This window comes from Phocoena sinus, chromosome 3 (assembly GCF_008692025.1).
Source record: "Phocoena sinus isolate mPhoSin1 chromosome 3, mPhoSin1.pri, whole genome shotgun sequence".
Lineage (NCBI taxonomy): Eukaryota > Metazoa > Chordata > Mammalia > Artiodactyla > Phocoenidae > Phocoena > Phocoena sinus.
Window position 1 is genome coordinate 6,484,821 of NC_045765.1, and position 19,075 is coordinate 6,503,895.

Consider the following 19,075-nt stretch of genomic DNA (forward strand, 5'->3'; position numbering starts at 1 on the left):
TAATTTGATGCACATATATGTTGCAAAATGATTACCACCTAGGTTAGCTAACCCCTCTGTCCTGTCACATAATTACCACGTCTTTCTTGTGGTGAGAACATTGAAGATCTACTCTTAGCAAATTTCAGGTATATAATGCAGTACTGTCAACCGTAATCACTGCACTGTACATTAGCTCCCCAGAACTTCTTTGTCATTGCTGCTTTGTTTGTTTCCTTTTGCCCCTGGAAGCAGAGGTGGCATAATGTCAGTGGTGCTTCTAGCCTTTTCATAAAAGGCTAAGAGCTGGGAATTCCCTGACGGTCCAGTAGTTAGGACTCCATGCTTCCACTGCGGGGGGCACGGGTTCAATCCCTGGGGGGGAACTAAGATCCTGCAAGCTGTATGGAACGGCCAAAAAATATATATAGAAAAAGACATATTCTGGATAAGCTGTGAGTTCTTATCTCCTCCAAGGGGATGTCAGCACAGGCGGCCATGCGTTTCTTCACCTGCTTCCTGGCCACCATGGACCGTTCAGCTAATTTAGTTCTTTTTGAGCACCTACTACATGCCAGGCACCATGCCTCGGACTTTCTGTTTTGTCTAATCCTCGCCCTGATCCTGCGGTGTGGCTATGACTCTCCCCACTTTCCAAATGGAGAAACTGAGGCTTGGAGGGGAGAGGAAGCATGCCCACAGTCGCACAGTGGCCTGAAGAGCAGGACCATGCAGGTGATGCTGGTGTCTGTCTGTCTGTCTCTCACACATACTTACGGACTCAGGGTTCTTGACGAAGACCTTGGTGCTCCCCATCTGGTACTGGTCTGGCTCCATGTTGACCGCCCGCAGCAAGTGCTGGACCCCCTGACGCTCGTCCCCACGCCAGTGAGGCCACGTCTCCGGGGTCAGAATAGCGTATCTGGAGGGGGAGAGCAGGGGAGGGTTTGAGCAGCTAGCAGGGCGGCTGGGTGTTGGGGCCAGGGTGTGTGTGGTGGAGGGCGCCTCACCTCTGCAGGAACTTGGCAAACTGGCGGCGGTAGGCGAAGCCTGCCCGGCGTACCCTGATGTTCTCCTTTAGGCCCAGATACTCCACCTGGTGCTTGACCCTGGAGGGAGGGCAGCCTGAGTCCCCTGGTGGTCCTGGGAGTTGGGGGGGGGTGTCTGGATTCGTGTTGGAGGCAGTTTAGGGGGTGAGTTCTGAGGTCTAGGGAGGGAGGTTCACTGCTGGACACAGGGGCCTGCTTGAGAGTTAGTTTTGTGCATTGGGGGAGCCTCGGTTCTGGGGGATCTGTGTTCGGGGGTCAGTTTCAGTTTCAGGGGGTGGCACGTGGGGTTTGGGGAATGAGGAGGACTGTGTTAGTCCCTGGGGCATCCTACAGACAGTCTGGGGTCCTCCCTTGGGGTCTTGATCAGTTTTAGGTATAACCCTGGGGCCCTGAGGGGTTTTGCACTGGTCCTAGGTGTCGGCTTGGGTGAGCCCTTTGATGGGTCCCACGACCCTGGGGGGGTTGTGGAGGGAGGGTCAGCTGGTGTGTACTGGCCCAGGTGGGGTGGGGGTGTCACCTGTTCTCCTCCCAATCACGGGGCCTCTTGGTCTCGTTGGGCTTGATGCAGCGGATGTAGTGGGGGGTGCACCTCTTCAGCGTGGATACCAGGTCGTTGGCTTGTTTCTAAGGGAGCGGGGAGAAAGTGGAGGTGGGGAGCACAGATGGGACCCTCTGGCCCCTCTCTCTTCCCACCCTGAATACAAGAGACAGGACACACTGGCTGGGTGTGTGGCACCTCACGGACCACGGGCTCAGGTGTCCCCGGTCCATTCCATATGTGACTCTGTTAGCACATATCGCATGGGGTTGATATCGTGCGTCTACCTGGCCCTCAAACCGAAAACCAGGAGCTCACATGTCTGCCATATTCACCACTTAGCCTGGCACATAAGAAGTGCTCAGTGAACTTTTTTAAAAAAATTAATTAATTTATTTTTGGCTGCGTTGGGTCTTCGTTGCTGCATGCGGGCTTGCTCTAGTTGTGGCGAGTGGGGGTTACTCTTCGTTGCGGTGCGCGGGCTTCTCCTTGCGGTGGCTTCTCTTGTTGAACGTTTGTTGATGGAGTAACTGAGCACGCGGGAGCATGTTGCCCAGAAATTTCTGCTCGTCCTTTGGGGCACAGTACTTTGGAAGCAGAGAATCACGTGTGTGTGTCTGAGAGGCTAGGGTTGTACGTTTTAGTCCCTCAGGGGAGACTAGAAAGGAAATCATTCCAGGTGGGAGGATCGGGGGAGCGGCAGGAGAGACCCCGGTGTGTGATCCCAGCTCTGGGCCAGTGACTGCGCCTCTCTGAGCCTTGGCCTGCCATCTGCCAGATGGGACTAGTCCCACGTCTGTAAAATGTCTTGTGTTTGCTGCCAGCACTGATAAGTGCCCCATATATGGTTATTGAAATATTATTAGGATGGGCAGCACTATTCACAATAGCAGCACTATTCACAATAGCCAAAAGGTGAAAACAGCCCAAGAGTCCATCAGTGGAGGAATGGGTAAGAAAAAATGGTATATCTGTTAATGGAGTATTATTCAGCCTTAAACAGGAAGGAAATTCTGACACATGCTTGAACCTTGAAGATATGTTCAGTGAAATAAACCAGTCGCAAAAGGATAAATGCCGTCTGATTCCATTCCATAGAAGGGTCAAATCCACAGAGACAGGAACTAGATGGTGGGGGCCAGGGGCTGGGGGAGGGGATGGGGAGTGAGCGTTTCATGGGGACGGAGTTTCAGCTTGGGAAGATGAGAAAGTTCTGGAGATGGATGGTGAGGATGGTGGCACGAATGCAAACGTACTTAATGCTGCTGAGACGTATACTTAAAAATGGTTAAAATGGTAAATTTTATGTATATTTTACCACAATGAAGAAAAAAGTGACATGACCAAAATACCAAAAAAACAAAAAACATTAGGATGATGGTTCACTTCTGGATTTAGGGAGTTAGGAGGACATTAAGGAAGCTGGTCCAAGCTCCTTAACCCCAGAGCTGGAAGAAGGCCCTGGTGAACAGAGGGTGCCAGAGGCCCTGGGATGGGGGAGGGATTGACACTGGAATGAGGGAAATGGACCCATCCCTCCCCATGCCCACCTTGATCTTGGAGCCGGCTGTACTGGGGCGGCCCTTCTTTTCTACATCCAGCTTCTCGGGAAAGAGCATCCGGAGGAAGGCCCTGGGCAGGGATAGAGGGTAGGTCGGAGGTGCAGCTGGAATTTGGGTGCTCTCCCAGAGGTGGGCTGTCTAGGTGCCTGGGGCCCAGAGGACATGCTGTACAGTACGGTTCTTCCTTAATGCTAGGGGGTGTGATGGTGAGAATCAGAAGGTTGGTTTTGTCCTTCTGGTTCCTTGATTTATTTGTACTGTTACTTTTTCCTCCATGACCATGTATGACTTGGGTAGCAAGTAAAATAGAACAAAGTTAAGCTAAGTGATGCAGCATCTCGGGCAACAGGGGCAGGTCCCCTGGGAGGAACCGTCTTACAGGCACAGGCTTGCACGTGTGTGCCAAGAAATATGGACCAGGATCTTGTTGCTGTAGCTCTGTTTGTGATAGCCATAGATGGGCACAACCTAAGTGTCCATCAACAGGGGATCAGTTAAATTCACTCTGGTGAAACCGAGCAGGACCCTGTGGGGCCTTCCTGGAGACAGAATCCCCCACCTTGTCCCCTGCCTCTTGTTTGTAGAAAAGCTTTAGCCTCCCAGGCCTTCTCTGAGTTCCAAAGAGCAAATTTAATCAGGAAAGTGAGAAGATGCAGAAACAAAGGAAAGCAGCCAAGCAAGACAAAACAATAATAGTTCAGCCGTAAAACAAAGTTAAGGACTTTTAGTTCCTCCTCAAGGGCCATAGATAATATCCTGAGCCATATCCTTGAGTTGTTTTGCAGATATTAAAACCCCCATCAGGTAGAAGAAGCTAACTGTATGCTGACCACCAGTGCATAGACCCCAGATTGGCTGGAACCAGAAGGTTGATGATGGAGATTCCAGAAACATCACTCTGTTACCTCATCATCAGCCAATCAGAAAATTGTGCACGGCCTGATCACACACCCTGTGACCCTCTCCCTCATGCTGTCTTTAAAGACCCTTCCCTGAAAGCTATCAGGGAAGTTTGGGTCTCTTGAGTATGAGCTGCCTATTCTCCTTGCTTGGCCCTGCAATAAATGCTGTACTTTCCTTCACCACCACGCAGTGTCAGGGGGTTGGCTTTGCTGTGCATTGAGCGAGGGGCCCGAGTTCGGTTTGGTAACATTGTTCCATTCATAGCTTCTTCCTCCTTCTCAGTGAGATCTTCCCTAACTACCATAACCCAGAAGAAGTGGACTGCTTAATAGATGCAGAGTATGTGTTTAGGGTGATGAAATGTTTCTGAACATAATAGTGGTGATTGTTATACAGCATTGTGAGTGTACTTAATACTTAATGCCACTGAGCTGTATACTTTAAAACGGGTAGAAAGGTAAATTTTATATTTTGTGTATTTTATCACAATTAAAAGAAAGCAAAAAATAAAAAAAGAATGAAGGATGCCCTCCTCACTGTCTACCCCTTACCAACTTAGTTTTTCTTCACACTCGTCCCAGTGGTTCTCACACCTCAGTGGGCACCAGAATCACCAGGAAAGCTTGTTGAAACACAGATAGCTGGGCCTCGCCCCTGGGGGTTCTCATTCACAGGTCTGGGCTGGGGGCCAATAATTTCTAACAATAATTTCTGGTGATGCTGAGGGTGCTGGTCCAGGGACCCCACTTTGTGAACCACAGCTCTAACTCTGTGCTTTACAATATGGCAGCCATGGGTCACACGTGGTTCCTGAAGCCCTTATAACGTGGCCTGTCCAAATTGAGACACGCTGTGAGTGTTGAAACACACACCGGATTTCAAAGAGTATGCAGTATGGAAAAAGAGAATGTAAGTATTTCATCAATAATTTTTTAGTACTGATTGCATATTAAAATGCTACTTTGGGTATACTGAGCTAAAGAAAACATTAAAAAAATTTCATCTGTTTTACTTGTTCACCTTTTTACTTTCTTAAAAAAATTCTTTCACCGTTTAATATTCCACAGACAATTAGTTCTATGGTAAATCTCTTACTACAATTCTGTTTTTTTAAAAAGAACAAACCCTAGACGAAATCTGACCAGCAGATGTGTTTTGTTAGGTACACAGAGCTTTCTTTTTTTCTTTCTTTTGTTTTGTAAAATACACAAAACAACATACAATTTACTATTTAAATCATTTAAAAATGTACTATTCACTGGTATTAGGTACATTTACATTGCTGTGCAACACCTTTTTACTTTTTAAGTGTGCTTACCAGAAAGTTTAAAACTACACGGGTGGCAGGAATGGGGATTGACTGCAATTTGGCATGAAGGATCTTTTGGGGGTGATGCACGGTGTCCCAAACTGGATTGTGGTGATGGTTGTACAGCTCTGAACATTTATTAAAAACCATTTCTTAAAATGGATGCATTTGGGCTTCCCTGGTGGCACAGTGGTTGAGAGTCCGCCTGCCGATGAAGGGGACGTGGGTTCGTGCCCTGGTCTGGGAAGATCCCACATGCCGCGGAGCGGCTGGGCCTGTGAGCCATGGCCGCTGAGCCTGCGCATCCGGAGCCTGTGCTCCGCAGCAGGAGAGGCCGCAACAGTGAGAGGCCCGTGTAACGCAAAAAAAAAAAAAAAAAAAAAAAAATGGATGCATTTAATGGTATGTAACTTATACCTGAATCAGGCCATTTAAAAATAACTACATGTGTGGCTTCAGTTCTATTGGATGTGGAATAATATTGGACAGCATTGCTCTAAATCAATGGTTCCCAAACTCTAATGTACACGTGACTCCTGGGGTCTTGCCAAAATGCAGGCTTTGATTATTCAGTCCATCTGAGGTGGAACCTGAGACTCTATGTTTGTAATCAGCTCAGAGGATGCTGACGTTATTGGTCTAGTAACCACACTTTCAGCACTATACAAACCACTGTTTTAGAACTTTCACTCATGCTATATTCTATTTGCCTTTTTTTTTTTTTTTTTTGGTGGTACGCGGGCCTCTCACTGTTGTGGCCTCTCCCGTTGTGGAGCACAGGCTCCGGACGCGCAGGCTCAGCGACCATGGCTCACGGGCCCAGCCGCTCCGCGGCATGTGGGATCCTCGCGGACCGGGGCACAAACCTGTGTCCCCTGCATCGGCAGGCGGACTCTCAACCACTGCGCCACCAGGGAAGCCCTCTATTTGCCTTCTTTTTCCTCTAGTTCAATGTCTGTCTCGCCATTTGGCTGTCAGCTTGATGAGAGCAGCTGTGTTCTCTGACCTGTTCAGTCCTCTACCCCCAAAATTTCAAATGATGCCTGGTACACAGCAGCGCTTGAATAAAATTTTGAGGTATAAAAAGATGGAACCCGGTATGCTGCTGTGATCAGGGAGATGGATCCATACATATTAATACAGAAAAATGCGTAGCGAGATGTGTTTTCACTGCGTAAAAAGGGAAGCTGTCCACACCAGCACAGATGCTTGGGTTTGCAGAGGGCAGCGTTGGAAGGACCATAAGGAACTGCTGCTAGGGCTCCCCCTGTGGACCTCGGGCTACTGTTTAATCAGAACCAGTCATTAGAAACACAGCCACCCCCCGCAAAGTTTATGGCGTGATGGGAGCTCTGGGGAAGACGGGGTGGTCTCTGGGCCTCCCTCATCCCCACAAGATGTTGCCCAGAGGCTCCCGCCTGGGACCACTCACCGCTCACTGGTCTGCATCAGCTCTATGAGGTCGGAGAAGAGGACATCACGGTTCCTCTCACAGAAGCCGTTGACATCGTAGGATACCTGGAGGAAGGCGGCGTGGCGGGAGTGAGGGACTTAGGCAGAGGGTCGGGGGGGGGGGGTCCTGTGGGGGCCTGCTCTGGGGTGAGAGGACTGGGTGGTGTCTACAGTTCAAAATAGGGGGTCGGGGGCAGCATGGACCTGGGGGCCCTGGAGGTCTGATGTTCAAGGTGGGGTTGGAGGGTTAGGGCTACAGTCTAGGTCAGAGGTGAGGGAAGATGGGGGTTACAGTCCAGATTAGGGGGCGGGGGCTGCAGGCTGGATCCGAGGGATGGGGAGGTGACAGTTAGAGCTCAGACTGGGGGGTGAGGGGCTGCAATCTTGGCAGGGGTGGGCCCCTGGGTTCCACGACTGAATTTGGTGTCAAAAGGTCAGATTGAGCATCTGTATTGGGGTTGGTTGGGGGGCAAGGGGGCTGGGGGACTGTGTCAGGAGGGTTACAGCACTGGCTGGGGGTTGGTGGTGGTGGGGGCTTTGGCCAGGCTTGTGGGCTGGGTCTGCCATCCCCAAGGGTGGGGGGCCCTGCATAGTTCCTGTCTGGGCTACTTCCTGCTGAGGGAAAATGGGAGCTCCAGCCCATTTTAGGGATTGGTGGGCTGCAGTATGGCCAGGGGACCCCTGAGGTTCTTTGCTGCCCATGTTAAGGTCAATGGGAGAGACTTCAGTCTTGTAAGCTGGGGAGGGGGACCATGGCCAGGGTCGGAGGCCAGTGGATTTCTAAAGCCTTGGCTAGGGGTCTGTGTGTAGGGGGCTCCAGCCTATCGTGCAGGCGGTGGTTGGCAACGTGGCCCTGGGGACTCCAAGTTGAGATCAGAAGGAGGGGGGCTGTGTCCTGGGTCAGGGGGATAATGGGGCTTACAGCTCAGATTGGGGCTTGGGGGTCTGCTGCTTAATTTGGGGTCGATGTGGGGGGAGTTTGTGTCCTGTAAGGTGGGGGGGACGCTGTCCTGTTAGCTGCGAGAGCTGTGGGCTTGATCAGGGGCCAGTGCCCCCGCTGAAGGGCCATGGGTTGGGGTGACAGGCCAGTTCTTGGGGGTCAGTGGGAGGGGGTCTGTGTTTCTGGCCAGTCGGGGGAGGGCTGGAGAAGGGGGTCGGTGGAGCTCTTCAGCCCTGGCTGGGGGTCTGGGCGGAATCCCCCTGGGGTCCATGGGGCAGAGGTGGGGCGCACCTTGCCCGCGTAGTGGTGGATGACGAAGCCGGCACTCCAGCTGTTGAAGTGCTCGTGGGTGCCCACGGCCGCCTGCAGCTTCTGGAGCAGCGTCTGGTCGGCGCCGCCGCCCGTGGCGTGCATGGTGGCGCACACGTCGTCCAGGACGCTCATGATGCCCGGTGGGTTCTGCGGGCGCGGGGGCGGGGCGTCGGGTCGGGTGGGCGGGGCAGGGATCAGCCTGGCCCGGCCCTGCCCCATCTCGCTCATTGGGGAGGGAGAGGAGAGGCTTCCAAATACAAGAGCAGAAAGGCGCTGGTGGGGGGCCCAGATGTATGGGGGCTGCTGTGGAAGCTCGCTGGTGCAGGATAGGGTGGGGGACCCCATAAGGGATCCATGCCTATATCCCTTCCCCAGACTGAGATGGTGGGGGGACCCGTCAGCTTTGACCCCTCTATCCCCAGCAGCCTGCCTGGGGGGATGTTTGTTGAGTGAATAAGTGAAAGGTGAGCAGGTAAGCAGAATGAATGGGCAAGGTGGCCGACAGGTATCGTCAGTGGGGCTCCATCTGCCCAAGGGGGAGCATGGGTGAGAAGGGCCTACGGGGGCTGGAACTGCCCCGGCTCTCCCAGCTCTCCCAAGCCCAGCTCTGGGGCCCAGTGAGAACCCCCAGATCTGCCCTGGCCCTCACCAGCTTGTTTTCGATGAGGTCACAGACGATTTTGTTATTGAAGTACTGGATGGGGGTCCAGCGGATGCCCTCCTGTACGTACTCCTCCTGGTGGCGGCAAAGGGGGAAGGGATGGGACCAGGTGTCTGGGCAAAGGTGCCTGTGTTTCTAGAATTTGAGCTTCATGAGGATGGGTGAAGGAGGTGTGACAGATGTTCCCCCCCCACCCCCCATATAACTCCTCTTCCCATCTCATCACTTAGGACTGTCTCTGATAACAAAGCCCATTCCCCCGTGTGGGCCAGGTCGGAAGTTTCCCCAGGGGTCCAAGAATTGAGCCCCAGTTGCCTGAAGTGTGACCTTCTCATGAATACATCCTATTTAGCTCTTTTAAAAAAAGTCCCTTTCTGGGGACTTCCTTGGCGGTCTAGTGGTTAAGACTCTGCGCTTCCACTTCAGGGGGCATGGGTTTCATCCCTGGTCTGGGAACTAAAATCCCACATGGAGTGGCCAAAAAAAAAAAAAAAAAAAAAAAAAAGAATGGTGGTTTAAAAAAAAATCCCTTTCTCACTTCCTCAGTCACGTCCTGGTATTTGCCCTGAAACCTAGTCTCAGGCTCTGCTTCTATGGGACGTGTTGAATGAAAACAGCAGGGATTTTTGTCTGTCCTGTTCATGGAGGTCTCCCTAGCACTGCAGACAGTGCCTGGTACACAGCAGGTGCTCAATAAATAATTGAGGTGTGAAGGTGTGAACAAAGAAGCTATTCCCTAGCCCTTGTCAAACCTTCAGAGGCAGAAAATCTCTCCCGAAGGAAGGAGCTTGGACAGGTCAGCAGAGACAGATGCCAGTGTGGGGCTGGGGTGTCCCCTGGTTGCTTGGCAACCTTCACGGTCCTACCCCCACCCCCAGTGTCCCCTGCTCCTGGCCACTTGGATGCCCTTGCCCACCTGTTCAGCCTTCAGGGTGAGTTCGATAAAGATCTGCTGTAGCTTCTCGTTGACGAAGTTGATGCAGAACTGCTCAAAGCCGTTTTTCTGCCAAGACAGGGAAAGAATGCTTCCCTAAGTGGGCTGATACTGGAGGCTCCGGGGCCGCTGGGCCAACCTAGAGTGGCCGTGGGCCGGTGGCAGTGTCATACGTACCTGGAAGATCTCAAAGCCATAGATGTCAAGCACACCGATACTATACTCCTCCTGGGGCTTCTGCATGGCACGGTTAATGGCCTGTGATGCGGTGGGGACACTAGGTGAGTGGCCTGCCACTCTCTTGAAATGCTCTTAGCCGTGTTCACGGGCTGGGTACCCTCCCACCAGTTTCTCTCCTGCCTTCCCCACCTCTGTGCCTACCCATACCCCCATCGGTCATTCCTATGAGAAATCCAGGTGTTAGAACATCCGGTTCCTGCCTTGGGAGCTGGCTCTGCCCCTTAACCACTCTGCACCTCTACTTTCTCATCTTTAAAATGGGTAATAGTAACAACTCTCTTAGAGGTCTATTTTCTAAGAATTAAATAAACTGATGCATGGAAAACAGAACCATAGCGGACACGCATTAGGTGATATGGAATATTGGCTACTGCAGTCACTATTCTTGACCTTGACACGTCCCATTCTCATCTACCCCCGTCTAGTCCATCACTTTGTCCTCCTGACAGCCCCCCCACCTCGTGGCTCTCAAATGCACCCACCCCTGTCCATCCCAACAGCCCCCATCTCAGTCCAGGCCTGGACGTTTCCAATAGACCCCTCCTTCCTGGGCTCCACGCCACAGCCAGGAAGCCCCTAAATCTCCCATCAGATCACCTCCTGCCCTGTTTGATGCCTCCTACGGCTGGGCATTGGTGAGGTCATGCCCACCAACTGGTCATGACAGTCCAGACGCCGCCCGCGCCCCCCCCCGCCCCGCCCCGCCGCCGCTGGGCTGGTCCAAGCCCAGGGCCTGGTGCTGTCCCCGAGCTCCTCTCCCACCCCCAGCCCCACTTGCCTCTACGAGGAAGTCGAAGAGACGGGAGTAGAGCCCCTTGGCCAGAGCGTCCCGAGTGTAGGCCGCCTGCTCCACGTTCAAGGTCACGTCAATGGACTCGCTGCGCCCGCCCCAGCGGCTGTCCATCTTGCGGCTGGTCAGCTTCTCCTGCAGCCGCCCGCTGTCAATGCCCAGGAGGTAGGCGGGGAAGGCCAAGACTGCCAGGTGATGGGGCGGGTGGGGGGAAGGGAGCAGTCAGTTGGGCTCTTGGGTTTCGTGTGAGCGTCCCCATCTCTCCCCATTTTGCCCAGGGACACCAATCTTGTCCTCATGGGACCTTACCCCCAGGGGGCCACCCAGGGAGGAAGCAGGTCACACATGCATACACGCCTCCACCCCGCCCTCCACAGCACCCACACTCACGGTCTGCGCTCTCCACCCGGGCATAATTCCCATCTTCGCAGAAGCTGATGTTTCCCAAGTGCAAGATCCCCGCCACAAGCTGCAGGACCAGCTGCTGGACATTGGGCGGGATCCCGATGACCTGCATGGCGCTCTGGGGGCACAACAGGGGCAGAGCCTGTGCCACAAATCCCGACCTCCAGCCTGCCCCCTGGCTTAGGTTTTGGGGGCCATGCCACAGACTTGGGGAGTCAGGACACCTGGGCCTCTGTCCTGGCTCTTTCACTCATTGGCTCTGTAACCTTGGGCAAGTTCCTTCCCCTCTCTGGGCCTTGGTTTCCCAATTTGTAACACGGGAAGTTTCCCGGGGCTGGAGGGGCAGCTGGCGCTCACCAGAGTCTCACTGAAGTCGCTCCGGTCATCGGTGCCTTCGACCTTGTAGGTGTCTGCTTGGTTGAGGTAGTAATAGTAGTCGGGGGTCATGAGTCCCAGGTTCTGCCGCTGCTCCTGAGAAGCCCCTTCCAGCAGCTGGAGGGCAAACGATCCTCATGCATGTGGTGATGGACCGGCACAGCCCTTGTAATCCCCGAGGCTCACTGTCATGGGCTTCCAAATGCTGACCCTCCCACTGTCTCCCCCCGGGCTCCAGGCGGGGCTCCCTCTGCCCCAGCCCCACGGCCCCCTTCCGTGCACCTGGTAGTAGATGTGGAAGTTCCTCTCGTTTTCATTCTGCATGACCACTCGGGATTTCTCCAGCAAGAAGTTGGAGATCTTGCCCCCATCTGGCTCCCCACCGCGGCTGAACTGGATCTCAAAGTACTTGCCCTGAACCCGAGAGAGCCACATCAGCCCTCCCAGGGTCCCAGGGCTGCAGGTGAGGAAGGATTGGGGATCGGTCTTATGAGCCTGGCCTCTTTGTAGCTCTTCGCCACGTGACCTCAAGTTGCTTTCCTCTCCTCACCTCCCACTTATTGTTCTTTTCACCAGCTCTTCCCTCCAGCCTTTGCTTAAGCTGTGTCCTGGGCCAGGAATGCCTTTTCCTCCCTCTCTGATGATTCAAGCCCTCACTTGGGGCATTTAGCCCTGTGCCTGGCACAGAGAAGTATCACAGTTTATTGACAGCTCCCCAGTCCCTTCACCGTAACACAGAGGCCTCCATGTCTCTGTGGAATGCTACTGATTCCAGTGATCCTGGGTGTATCCCATATGTTGTCCCTGAGCCCAGAGCAAGGGACCCACACCATCTTTGGTCTCTGACACCATCTGGGTTCCACTCTGGCTGGAGGTTGGAAGGCAGACAAGCCCCTTATTTCTCCTTTCTGCCACCTACATCCAATTACAATACAAATGACATCATCACACTACACAATTAAACACCTATAATGTATGACAAATACTTATTCTATTGTATAATAAAACTATATAAAATAAAATAGAATTACATATTTTTGAGATTCATTCATGTTTTGGTGTGCATTAGTAGTTTGAAAACACAGACTGCGTGATTCCATTTATACGGAGTTCTAGAACTGCTGAAACTAATCCACGGTGAAAAAAGAAAATATCAGAGTGGTTGCTTCTGGGGTAAAGTAGGAGTAGAGATCAACTAGAAAGAGACAAGAGGGAATTTTCTGGAGAGATGGTGATGTTCTGTATATCAGTAGGGGTGTGGCTTGCACAGGTGTATGAATTTGTCCAAACTCAGTGAATGGTCCCCTTTAGATTTATATATTTTGCTGTTACTTTAAAAGAAATAAAAGAGAACTGCAAAATTATATTGGACTATAATTAATGATCTACATGCTGAAGTGTTTGGGGGGAAAGGTATGATGTCTACAGCTTAGTTTGCAGTGCATCAAAAAAAAAAAAGGATGAATGGAGATATGATTAAGCAAGTATAGTAAACTATTAGTGGTAGAATCTAGGAGATGGGCGTACAGGCGTCCACTGTAGTATTCACTCAATTTTTCCACGTATACGAAAAAGTTTACAATAAAATGTTGGGGAAGATACTTCAAATATAATTATATTATAAAATATATTAGAAAATAAAAATAGAGCTAATAACTATAACTAATAATATTTAGGGAAATTAAAAAAATATCATTAGTGTTGTAATTCATTAATCCAGTTCCATGTTCAGGCATTTACTGAAATTATTGAGGTCTATGAGACGGATATTAACATCATCCCCATCCCAGCAGAGGAGTCCCACAAGGTTACATTGTTTTTCTTTGTCCAAGCCACTCTTCTAAGCCGTGACAGAAACTGATGACAAATCCAAATCCGTTTACCTACTCTGTCCTCCATTAGGCTCAGCATGGACCTGACACAAAGAAGGACTCCAGGAACCATATGATGAAAGAAAGAATGAATGAGGGAATAAATGGGACCTGAAATGTGAATAGGAACAGACGTAGCCTGGTTGCAGCCGGGGGAGGAGTGTTCTTGAACACTACACAGACATGTCATGGCCTCCACAGATATGCTGATGGGGGACTCTTTTTCAGATGAACCATGAACAGGAAATGAGTCTCCCAGTAAGGAGCAGTATTTCCTGTATTCTTGAGAATACAGGTGGGAGAGAGAGAGAGAGAGAGAGAGAGAGAGAGAGAGAGAGGGAGGTCAGTGAGTCAGTGTGGAGGGAGCATCTGCTCCAAGCAGGTTGCAGAGACTCACAAAGCGACTGGAATTATTGTTGCGCACAGTCTTGGCATTGCCAAAGGCTTCCAGCAGTGGGTTTGATTGCAGGATGATGTCCTTCACATGCTGGGGAAAGAAGCAGGTGGGGTGGGAAGAGGTCAGACTGACGGGGGGTGTGGGAGCTCAGGGTGGGGGGGATGAAATACCGTGCAGAGTGGGGAAGACTCAGCCCTTCTTTCTGTTTCGCCTTACCTGGACCTTCTCGCCTCCGCCCGACACCTTGGAGATGTAGCCCATGATGTATTTAGCTGCCACCGTCTTCCCAGCTCCACTCTCTCCGCTGGGGATGGGTGAGGGAAGGAGTTATGAGTGACCAGGGGTGGGGGAATTGCTCTTTCAACTGTCTGATCAATCATTCATTCATTCACTGAATGAATGGCACCTACTGTGTACCAGGCAATAGTCCAGGCACTGGGGATACAATAGTGAACAAGGCAGATCCAAGTGTCTGTCTTCCTGACATTTAGATGGGACACATGGGCGATAACAGAATGAATACATAAAATATATCATGGGTCAGAGGGTGACAAGAAAAGTAAAGCGGGGCCAGAGGCGGAGAGGGGCAACAAGGCTCTGTTTGGATCAGGAGTTCCAAGTACCCCGCCCTGGGGTGATGATGCTGTTTTAGCGGGACCTGGGCACGAGGGTCTGGGACCCCCACTCCGTACCTGATGATGACACACTGGTTCTCACAGTCAATGAGCATGTTCCGGTACATGTTGTCTGTGAGGGCATAGATGTGCGGGGGATTCTCGTACTGGGCCTGGCAGGGGAGGTCTGGGCTCAGCCTAGGGCTAGGGCCCCCAGGGTCCTGGGGCTGTGCCTCCCACCCAGCCCCAGCCTCACCGCGCCCTGGTAGAGGTCGATCTCACGGTCAGTGAAGTAGGGCATCTGCTTGAAGGGGTTTACGGAGATGAGCACGGAGCCGATGTAGGTCTGGTTGGGGGAGGGTTAAGGGCCATGCAGTGTCCCGGCAGGCTTTGTCCCTCAAATGCACCCTGGGTCTCTTAGGAAAAAACTGATCTGGATCCAGAATGGGGAGAATAGGATATGCTGTGGCTGAGCTACCCCTGGGGCAGAGGGAGCAGTGAGGGCCAGGGCCACCCCCAACTGGGGCCCTGCTGTCACTCCGCTGTCCCCTGTCCTAACACCCAGCGCTCTTACTGCCCATCCCCCCCACCCCATTCCTGTGCTCAGTTATGTGTGTCCCTTCCATGCTTCGGTCCCTCTGCCATCCTTCTCTGCTCTCATCCGCCCACCATCTCTCCATCCATTGGTCAGTCGTCCTCCTGTCCCTGTGTCTTTCGCCTGCCCACCCCGCCCGCGGCCCAGGGTACAAAGATGTAGTCGTCCATGAAGCGCTTGCGGAGGTTGCCCACGATGGCGTCCTCGGTGATCTGGGTCAGCAACACCATGTCGTCCACACCACTCTGCTTCACGTTGTGGCTCTGCCAGTGGAAACGCTCCTTGCTGCCCTGGGGGTGGGGCCGCGGGGTGGCGGTGAGCCGCTGCAGGGGGCGTGGCGGGGGATGGTGCCTCAGCACCCGCTCCTGGCTCAGCTCCATCATCAGCTGCTGATGCTGTCCCTTTCCCCACCACCTCCCTTCCTTCTTCTGCATCTCTGGGACACCAGGAGAGATAGGCAAGGTCTAGTCCCAAAGGAGGAGGCCAGACAGAATGGCAGCTCGGATACATCCCTCAACCCTCTCTTTTGGTCCCGCCATGCCTCCACTTAGTATCCCGTTGCCATAGAGGAGACAGTGATGCCTGGCCCAGCAGGGCAGAGTGTGCTTGGGACTCTGGTGGCTGTGGGAGGAGAGGAGGGTATCAGAGAAGGCTTGATGGCGGAGTCCCCACCCTGCTTCTCACGTCCCCAGCCCCGCTCTCCCTGCCTTGGCCCAGGCTGAGTCCCTGACTTCTCCGTGGCATTTGACCCGCTGCCACCCCTTCCACCTGGAGATGGACTCCTTCCTCCCATTCCCATCCTCCTCCCTCGGGGTCATCCTAGCCCATCCCTCTGAGATTCTCTCAGCCGCCATGTGTCTGTGATCTCTGCCTCTGTGCCTGGCTGGGACTCTGGTCCTCAGCTCGCACAGCCTTCCCACCACCCCTGCCGTGGGCTTCTCCATCCTCAGAGAGTCAGCTCCTGCACCTTCCCAGGCTCCCACTTTGCCTTCTCATTTCCTCCCTCAGCTTTTCACCAGATGACACCTTCCTTAGGCCCCAACGAGGAGACTCAGACACAGGCGCTCCTCAAAACCCTTCCTCCAGGAAGCCTGCCAGGAATGCTCTCTCCTTTCAGCCCAAATGAACTCATCCAGTGCCTAAAACGCTCAAGCACACTGGCTCTCTCAGGCCCCCTCTGCCTCCGTTCAATATACCCCTGTCATGGAGGAGTCCAGCACACAGAGTGATGGTGGCTTGGAGCTCTCCTGTCTGGTGAACTCATGCTCAGACAAGATGTCCCTCCTCTGGGAAGCCCCTTACCCGCCCCAGACCTGGAGCTCCTGGAGGGCAGGGATTGGGATTGAGTCCTTGCTAGTCCCAGCAGGGAGGACCTATCGAACAAACAAGGGACAAGGGCAAAGAAAGAAACCCAGCTTCAGGGGAAAAACCCCCAAGAGCAAAGATGCTGGGAACCAAAGTCAAGTCTTCAAAGATGACCAGGGTTTGCCAGGCAGATTCTGGGGAATGGAGATGGTGCGCTGGGCCCATCTGGGAAGGAATTCAGGCAGGGATCGAGCAGGAGGGTCAGCATGGGCAACTGTAGGACAGAGGTGGATGAGAAGCCAGTCTCACCTGGGGGCACTGGGGAGCCACAGAAAGTTCCTGAGCAGGGGGAGGTGTTTGCTCAAATTCTGGACATGCTGACAACCCTGGGGGCATTCGTGGAAGAATACCCACAGACACTAAATGAGCCCAGTCTTTGGTGTGGAGTAGATCTGGGTTCTAATCCTGGCTGTGTGACCTAACAGTGCTCAGAGCTGCAGTGGCCTCATCTGGAAAATGTGAGAAGCAGCCTCACTCCCCAGGGTTAATGTGAGGGATTAACTGCTTTGGGGAAAAAAGTGGGGTAGGAGGATGATCCCCGGGCAGAGGGACACTTGACAGAATTAACATTCACCAAGCATCTACGACATGCCTGTTGCTGGAGGCAGATGTCACCAGTATGACTGGCAATCCTCACAGCAGTTCAGTGTGGTGTAGGCTAGGGGGGAGACTGGGACTTGAGAAGTATTTGACCCTTGACCAAGGATGCAGCTAAACTGTTTCCAAGGATGTGGGATTCGAATCTGGGTCCATCTGACAGCAAAGGCCAGGTTCTTGCATCCACGCTCATGAGTGGCTGCGACCCAAGTGGTGTTTGGGGTGGGATGTGAAAGCCGAGAAAGTTTTTTTTTTTTTTTTGCGGTACACGGGCCTCTCACTGTTGTGACCTCTCCCGTTGCGGAGCACAGGCTCCGGACGCGCAGGCTCGGCGGCCATGGCTCACGGGCCCAGCCGCTCCGCGGCATGTGGGATCTTCCCGGACCGGGGCACGAACCCGTGTCCCCTGCATCGGCAGGCAGACTCTCAACCACTGCGCCACCAGGGAAGCCCCGAGAAAGGTTTTGATCAAGAGCAGGGAGAAAGGGTTCACCAGGCAGAGTGAACTGCCTGGGCAAATGTGCAGAGGTGTGACCAAAGCAGGAAGAGAATTCAGAGGAGGGGTGTGGGCAGGGCTCAAACCCCTGAGACTGCTTCCAGCCTGAATATTGACAGTGAGGTTTTCATATGACAAATACCATCTTATTTCTCTGTCTATGGCTTCCCATCATTGCCACCTCCATGCATCCACTCTACAAAGAATTCCTGAGTACCTACTTTGTGCCAGTAACTTAGGACTTTGGGAGGAACTCTTTCAGTTCCTCACCGTGTTGCCTCTAAGCCTTTGCACAGGTTGAGCCCTCTGCCCAGAACACCCTTCCTGCCTGGCTAATGCCAACCCATGCCTTAAGCCTCGGCTCAGGTGATGCCTCCTCCGAGAAGACCTCCCTGACTCCAGTACAGGTCAGGTGCTCCCTCGGAACCCCCCAGCCCCCAGGCATCCCTCACCATAGCCCCATCCACGTTCTGGACGTCATGCAGAGTAGCTGGGCTGTACTGCTCCTGGGGGCACTTTAAGAATTGTGGGGGACTTCCCTGGTGGTCCAGCGGTTAGGACTCCACGCTCCCACTGCATGGGGCACGGGTTCAATCCCTGGTTGGGGAACTAAGATCCCTCATGCTGCAAGGCGCGGCCAAAGCAAAAAGAATCGTGGGAGCATATTTGGTTGTTCCAGGGATGGGGACATGGCTGGGGACATGGCTGGCATTTAAGGGGGCCATAGGTCCCCTTAAGTTTGCACAGGTACCTAATTACACTATTTTAAAAATACATAATTGTCCTGCCCTCAGCTCCCCACCCCAACCCAGCAGAAGTTCATGTAAGTGACAAACCTGTTTATAATCATTGGAACCGAGAACCAAAACCTATTTTATGTATAAACAGAAAACCTATGTATTTTTTGCATGGCTGATACCGACTGCATTTTACAGGGAAGTGGCTATTGCGTAGCAAGGGAGGATTTAGTTTTGTTCAGATTTCACTAAGAAATGTCCAGCGTTCGGAAGCTCACGCTGCTAGTGAGGTTAACGTGTCCTGCTTGTGGCGGGGGGGCTGTCTCGCTCACTGAGACGCACCTGTGTCCAGGTGTGAGCACCTGGCCACTCCAGTGGACGTTCTTGGGCCACTGGCCTGAGCACTTTCATCTTTCCATGCACATTTTATTCCAAATAACTTTCTCCTCGCCTTGCAGGGGGCCACATTAAATGTTTTCGGAAGATGGAAGTCTGTGTGTTTCACTATTCCATTTCAGCATTTCAAGGGCACCTGCCAGGATGCTTGTTATAAGAAGGGGATGCTGGATGTGATGCTCTGAGAACCCCAGGGTGCAGTGGGAAGGGTGGGGTGGTGGGAAGACAAGGTTGTGAGAGCAGGAGGACGGAGGTGTTGGCAAGTGTGCCCAGGGCAGAGGCTGAGGTTGGAGGAAGCCAGGACCTGGGGAGGCCTGGAGGTGACAGGGGCTGGTTGGGAGAAGCAGGGAACTGTTGACCGGACCCCCAGCTGCTGAAGAACTTCCACGCTCACTGGAGACTCAGAGGGACCCCATGGAGAGCGTTGTTGACCTCAGGGTCAGAAGTTGGATCTAGAGGTCAGGGAGAGAGGACTGCTTTTGGGGAAGAGGGAAAGAGACTTCGGGGAGAGGAGGGGTCAGGGGAGTGTATTTCCTGTTTTCAAGATGGGGAGGCTCT

At 52.9% G+C, this 19,075-nt stretch overlaps 1 protein-coding gene across 2 annotated transcripts in view; it reads right to left on the reverse strand.

Annotated features, from left to right (window-relative positions):
* Positions 1-19,075, reverse strand: part of MYO1F (myosin IF) — a 32,531-nt gene that overhangs the window by 8,221 nt on the left and 5,235 nt on the right. Inside the window, exons 2-19 of one of the 2 annotated variants that reach the window (XM_032626922.1) lie at positions 15,079-15,249; positions 14,588-14,677; positions 14,410-14,504; positions 13,934-14,021; positions 13,718-13,807; positions 11,732-11,863; positions 11,432-11,566; positions 11,060-11,192; positions 10,658-10,854; positions 9,817-9,897; positions 9,622-9,708; positions 8,694-8,780; positions 8,024-8,191; positions 6,773-6,858; positions 3,117-3,198; positions 1,546-1,652; positions 990-1,088; positions 757-901 (exon numbers count right to left, since the gene is read on the reverse strand). In XM_032626922.1, the coding sequence (XP_032482813.1) occupies positions 757-901; positions 990-1,088; positions 1,546-1,652; positions 3,117-3,198; positions 6,773-6,858; positions 8,024-8,191; positions 8,694-8,780; positions 9,622-9,708; positions 9,817-9,897; positions 10,658-10,854; positions 11,060-11,192; positions 11,432-11,566; positions 11,732-11,863; positions 13,718-13,807; positions 13,934-14,021; positions 14,410-14,504; positions 14,588-14,677; positions 15,079-15,249 (2,073 nt within the window). The remainder of the gene's footprint in view (positions 1-756; positions 902-989; positions 1,089-1,545; positions 1,653-3,116; positions 3,199-6,772; positions 6,859-8,023; positions 8,192-8,693; positions 8,781-9,621; positions 9,709-9,816; positions 9,898-10,657; positions 10,855-11,059; positions 11,193-11,431; positions 11,567-11,731; positions 11,864-13,717; positions 13,808-13,933; positions 14,022-14,409; positions 14,505-14,587; positions 14,678-15,078; positions 15,250-19,075) is intronic. The other variant, XM_032626923.1, reaches the window with a different exon arrangement.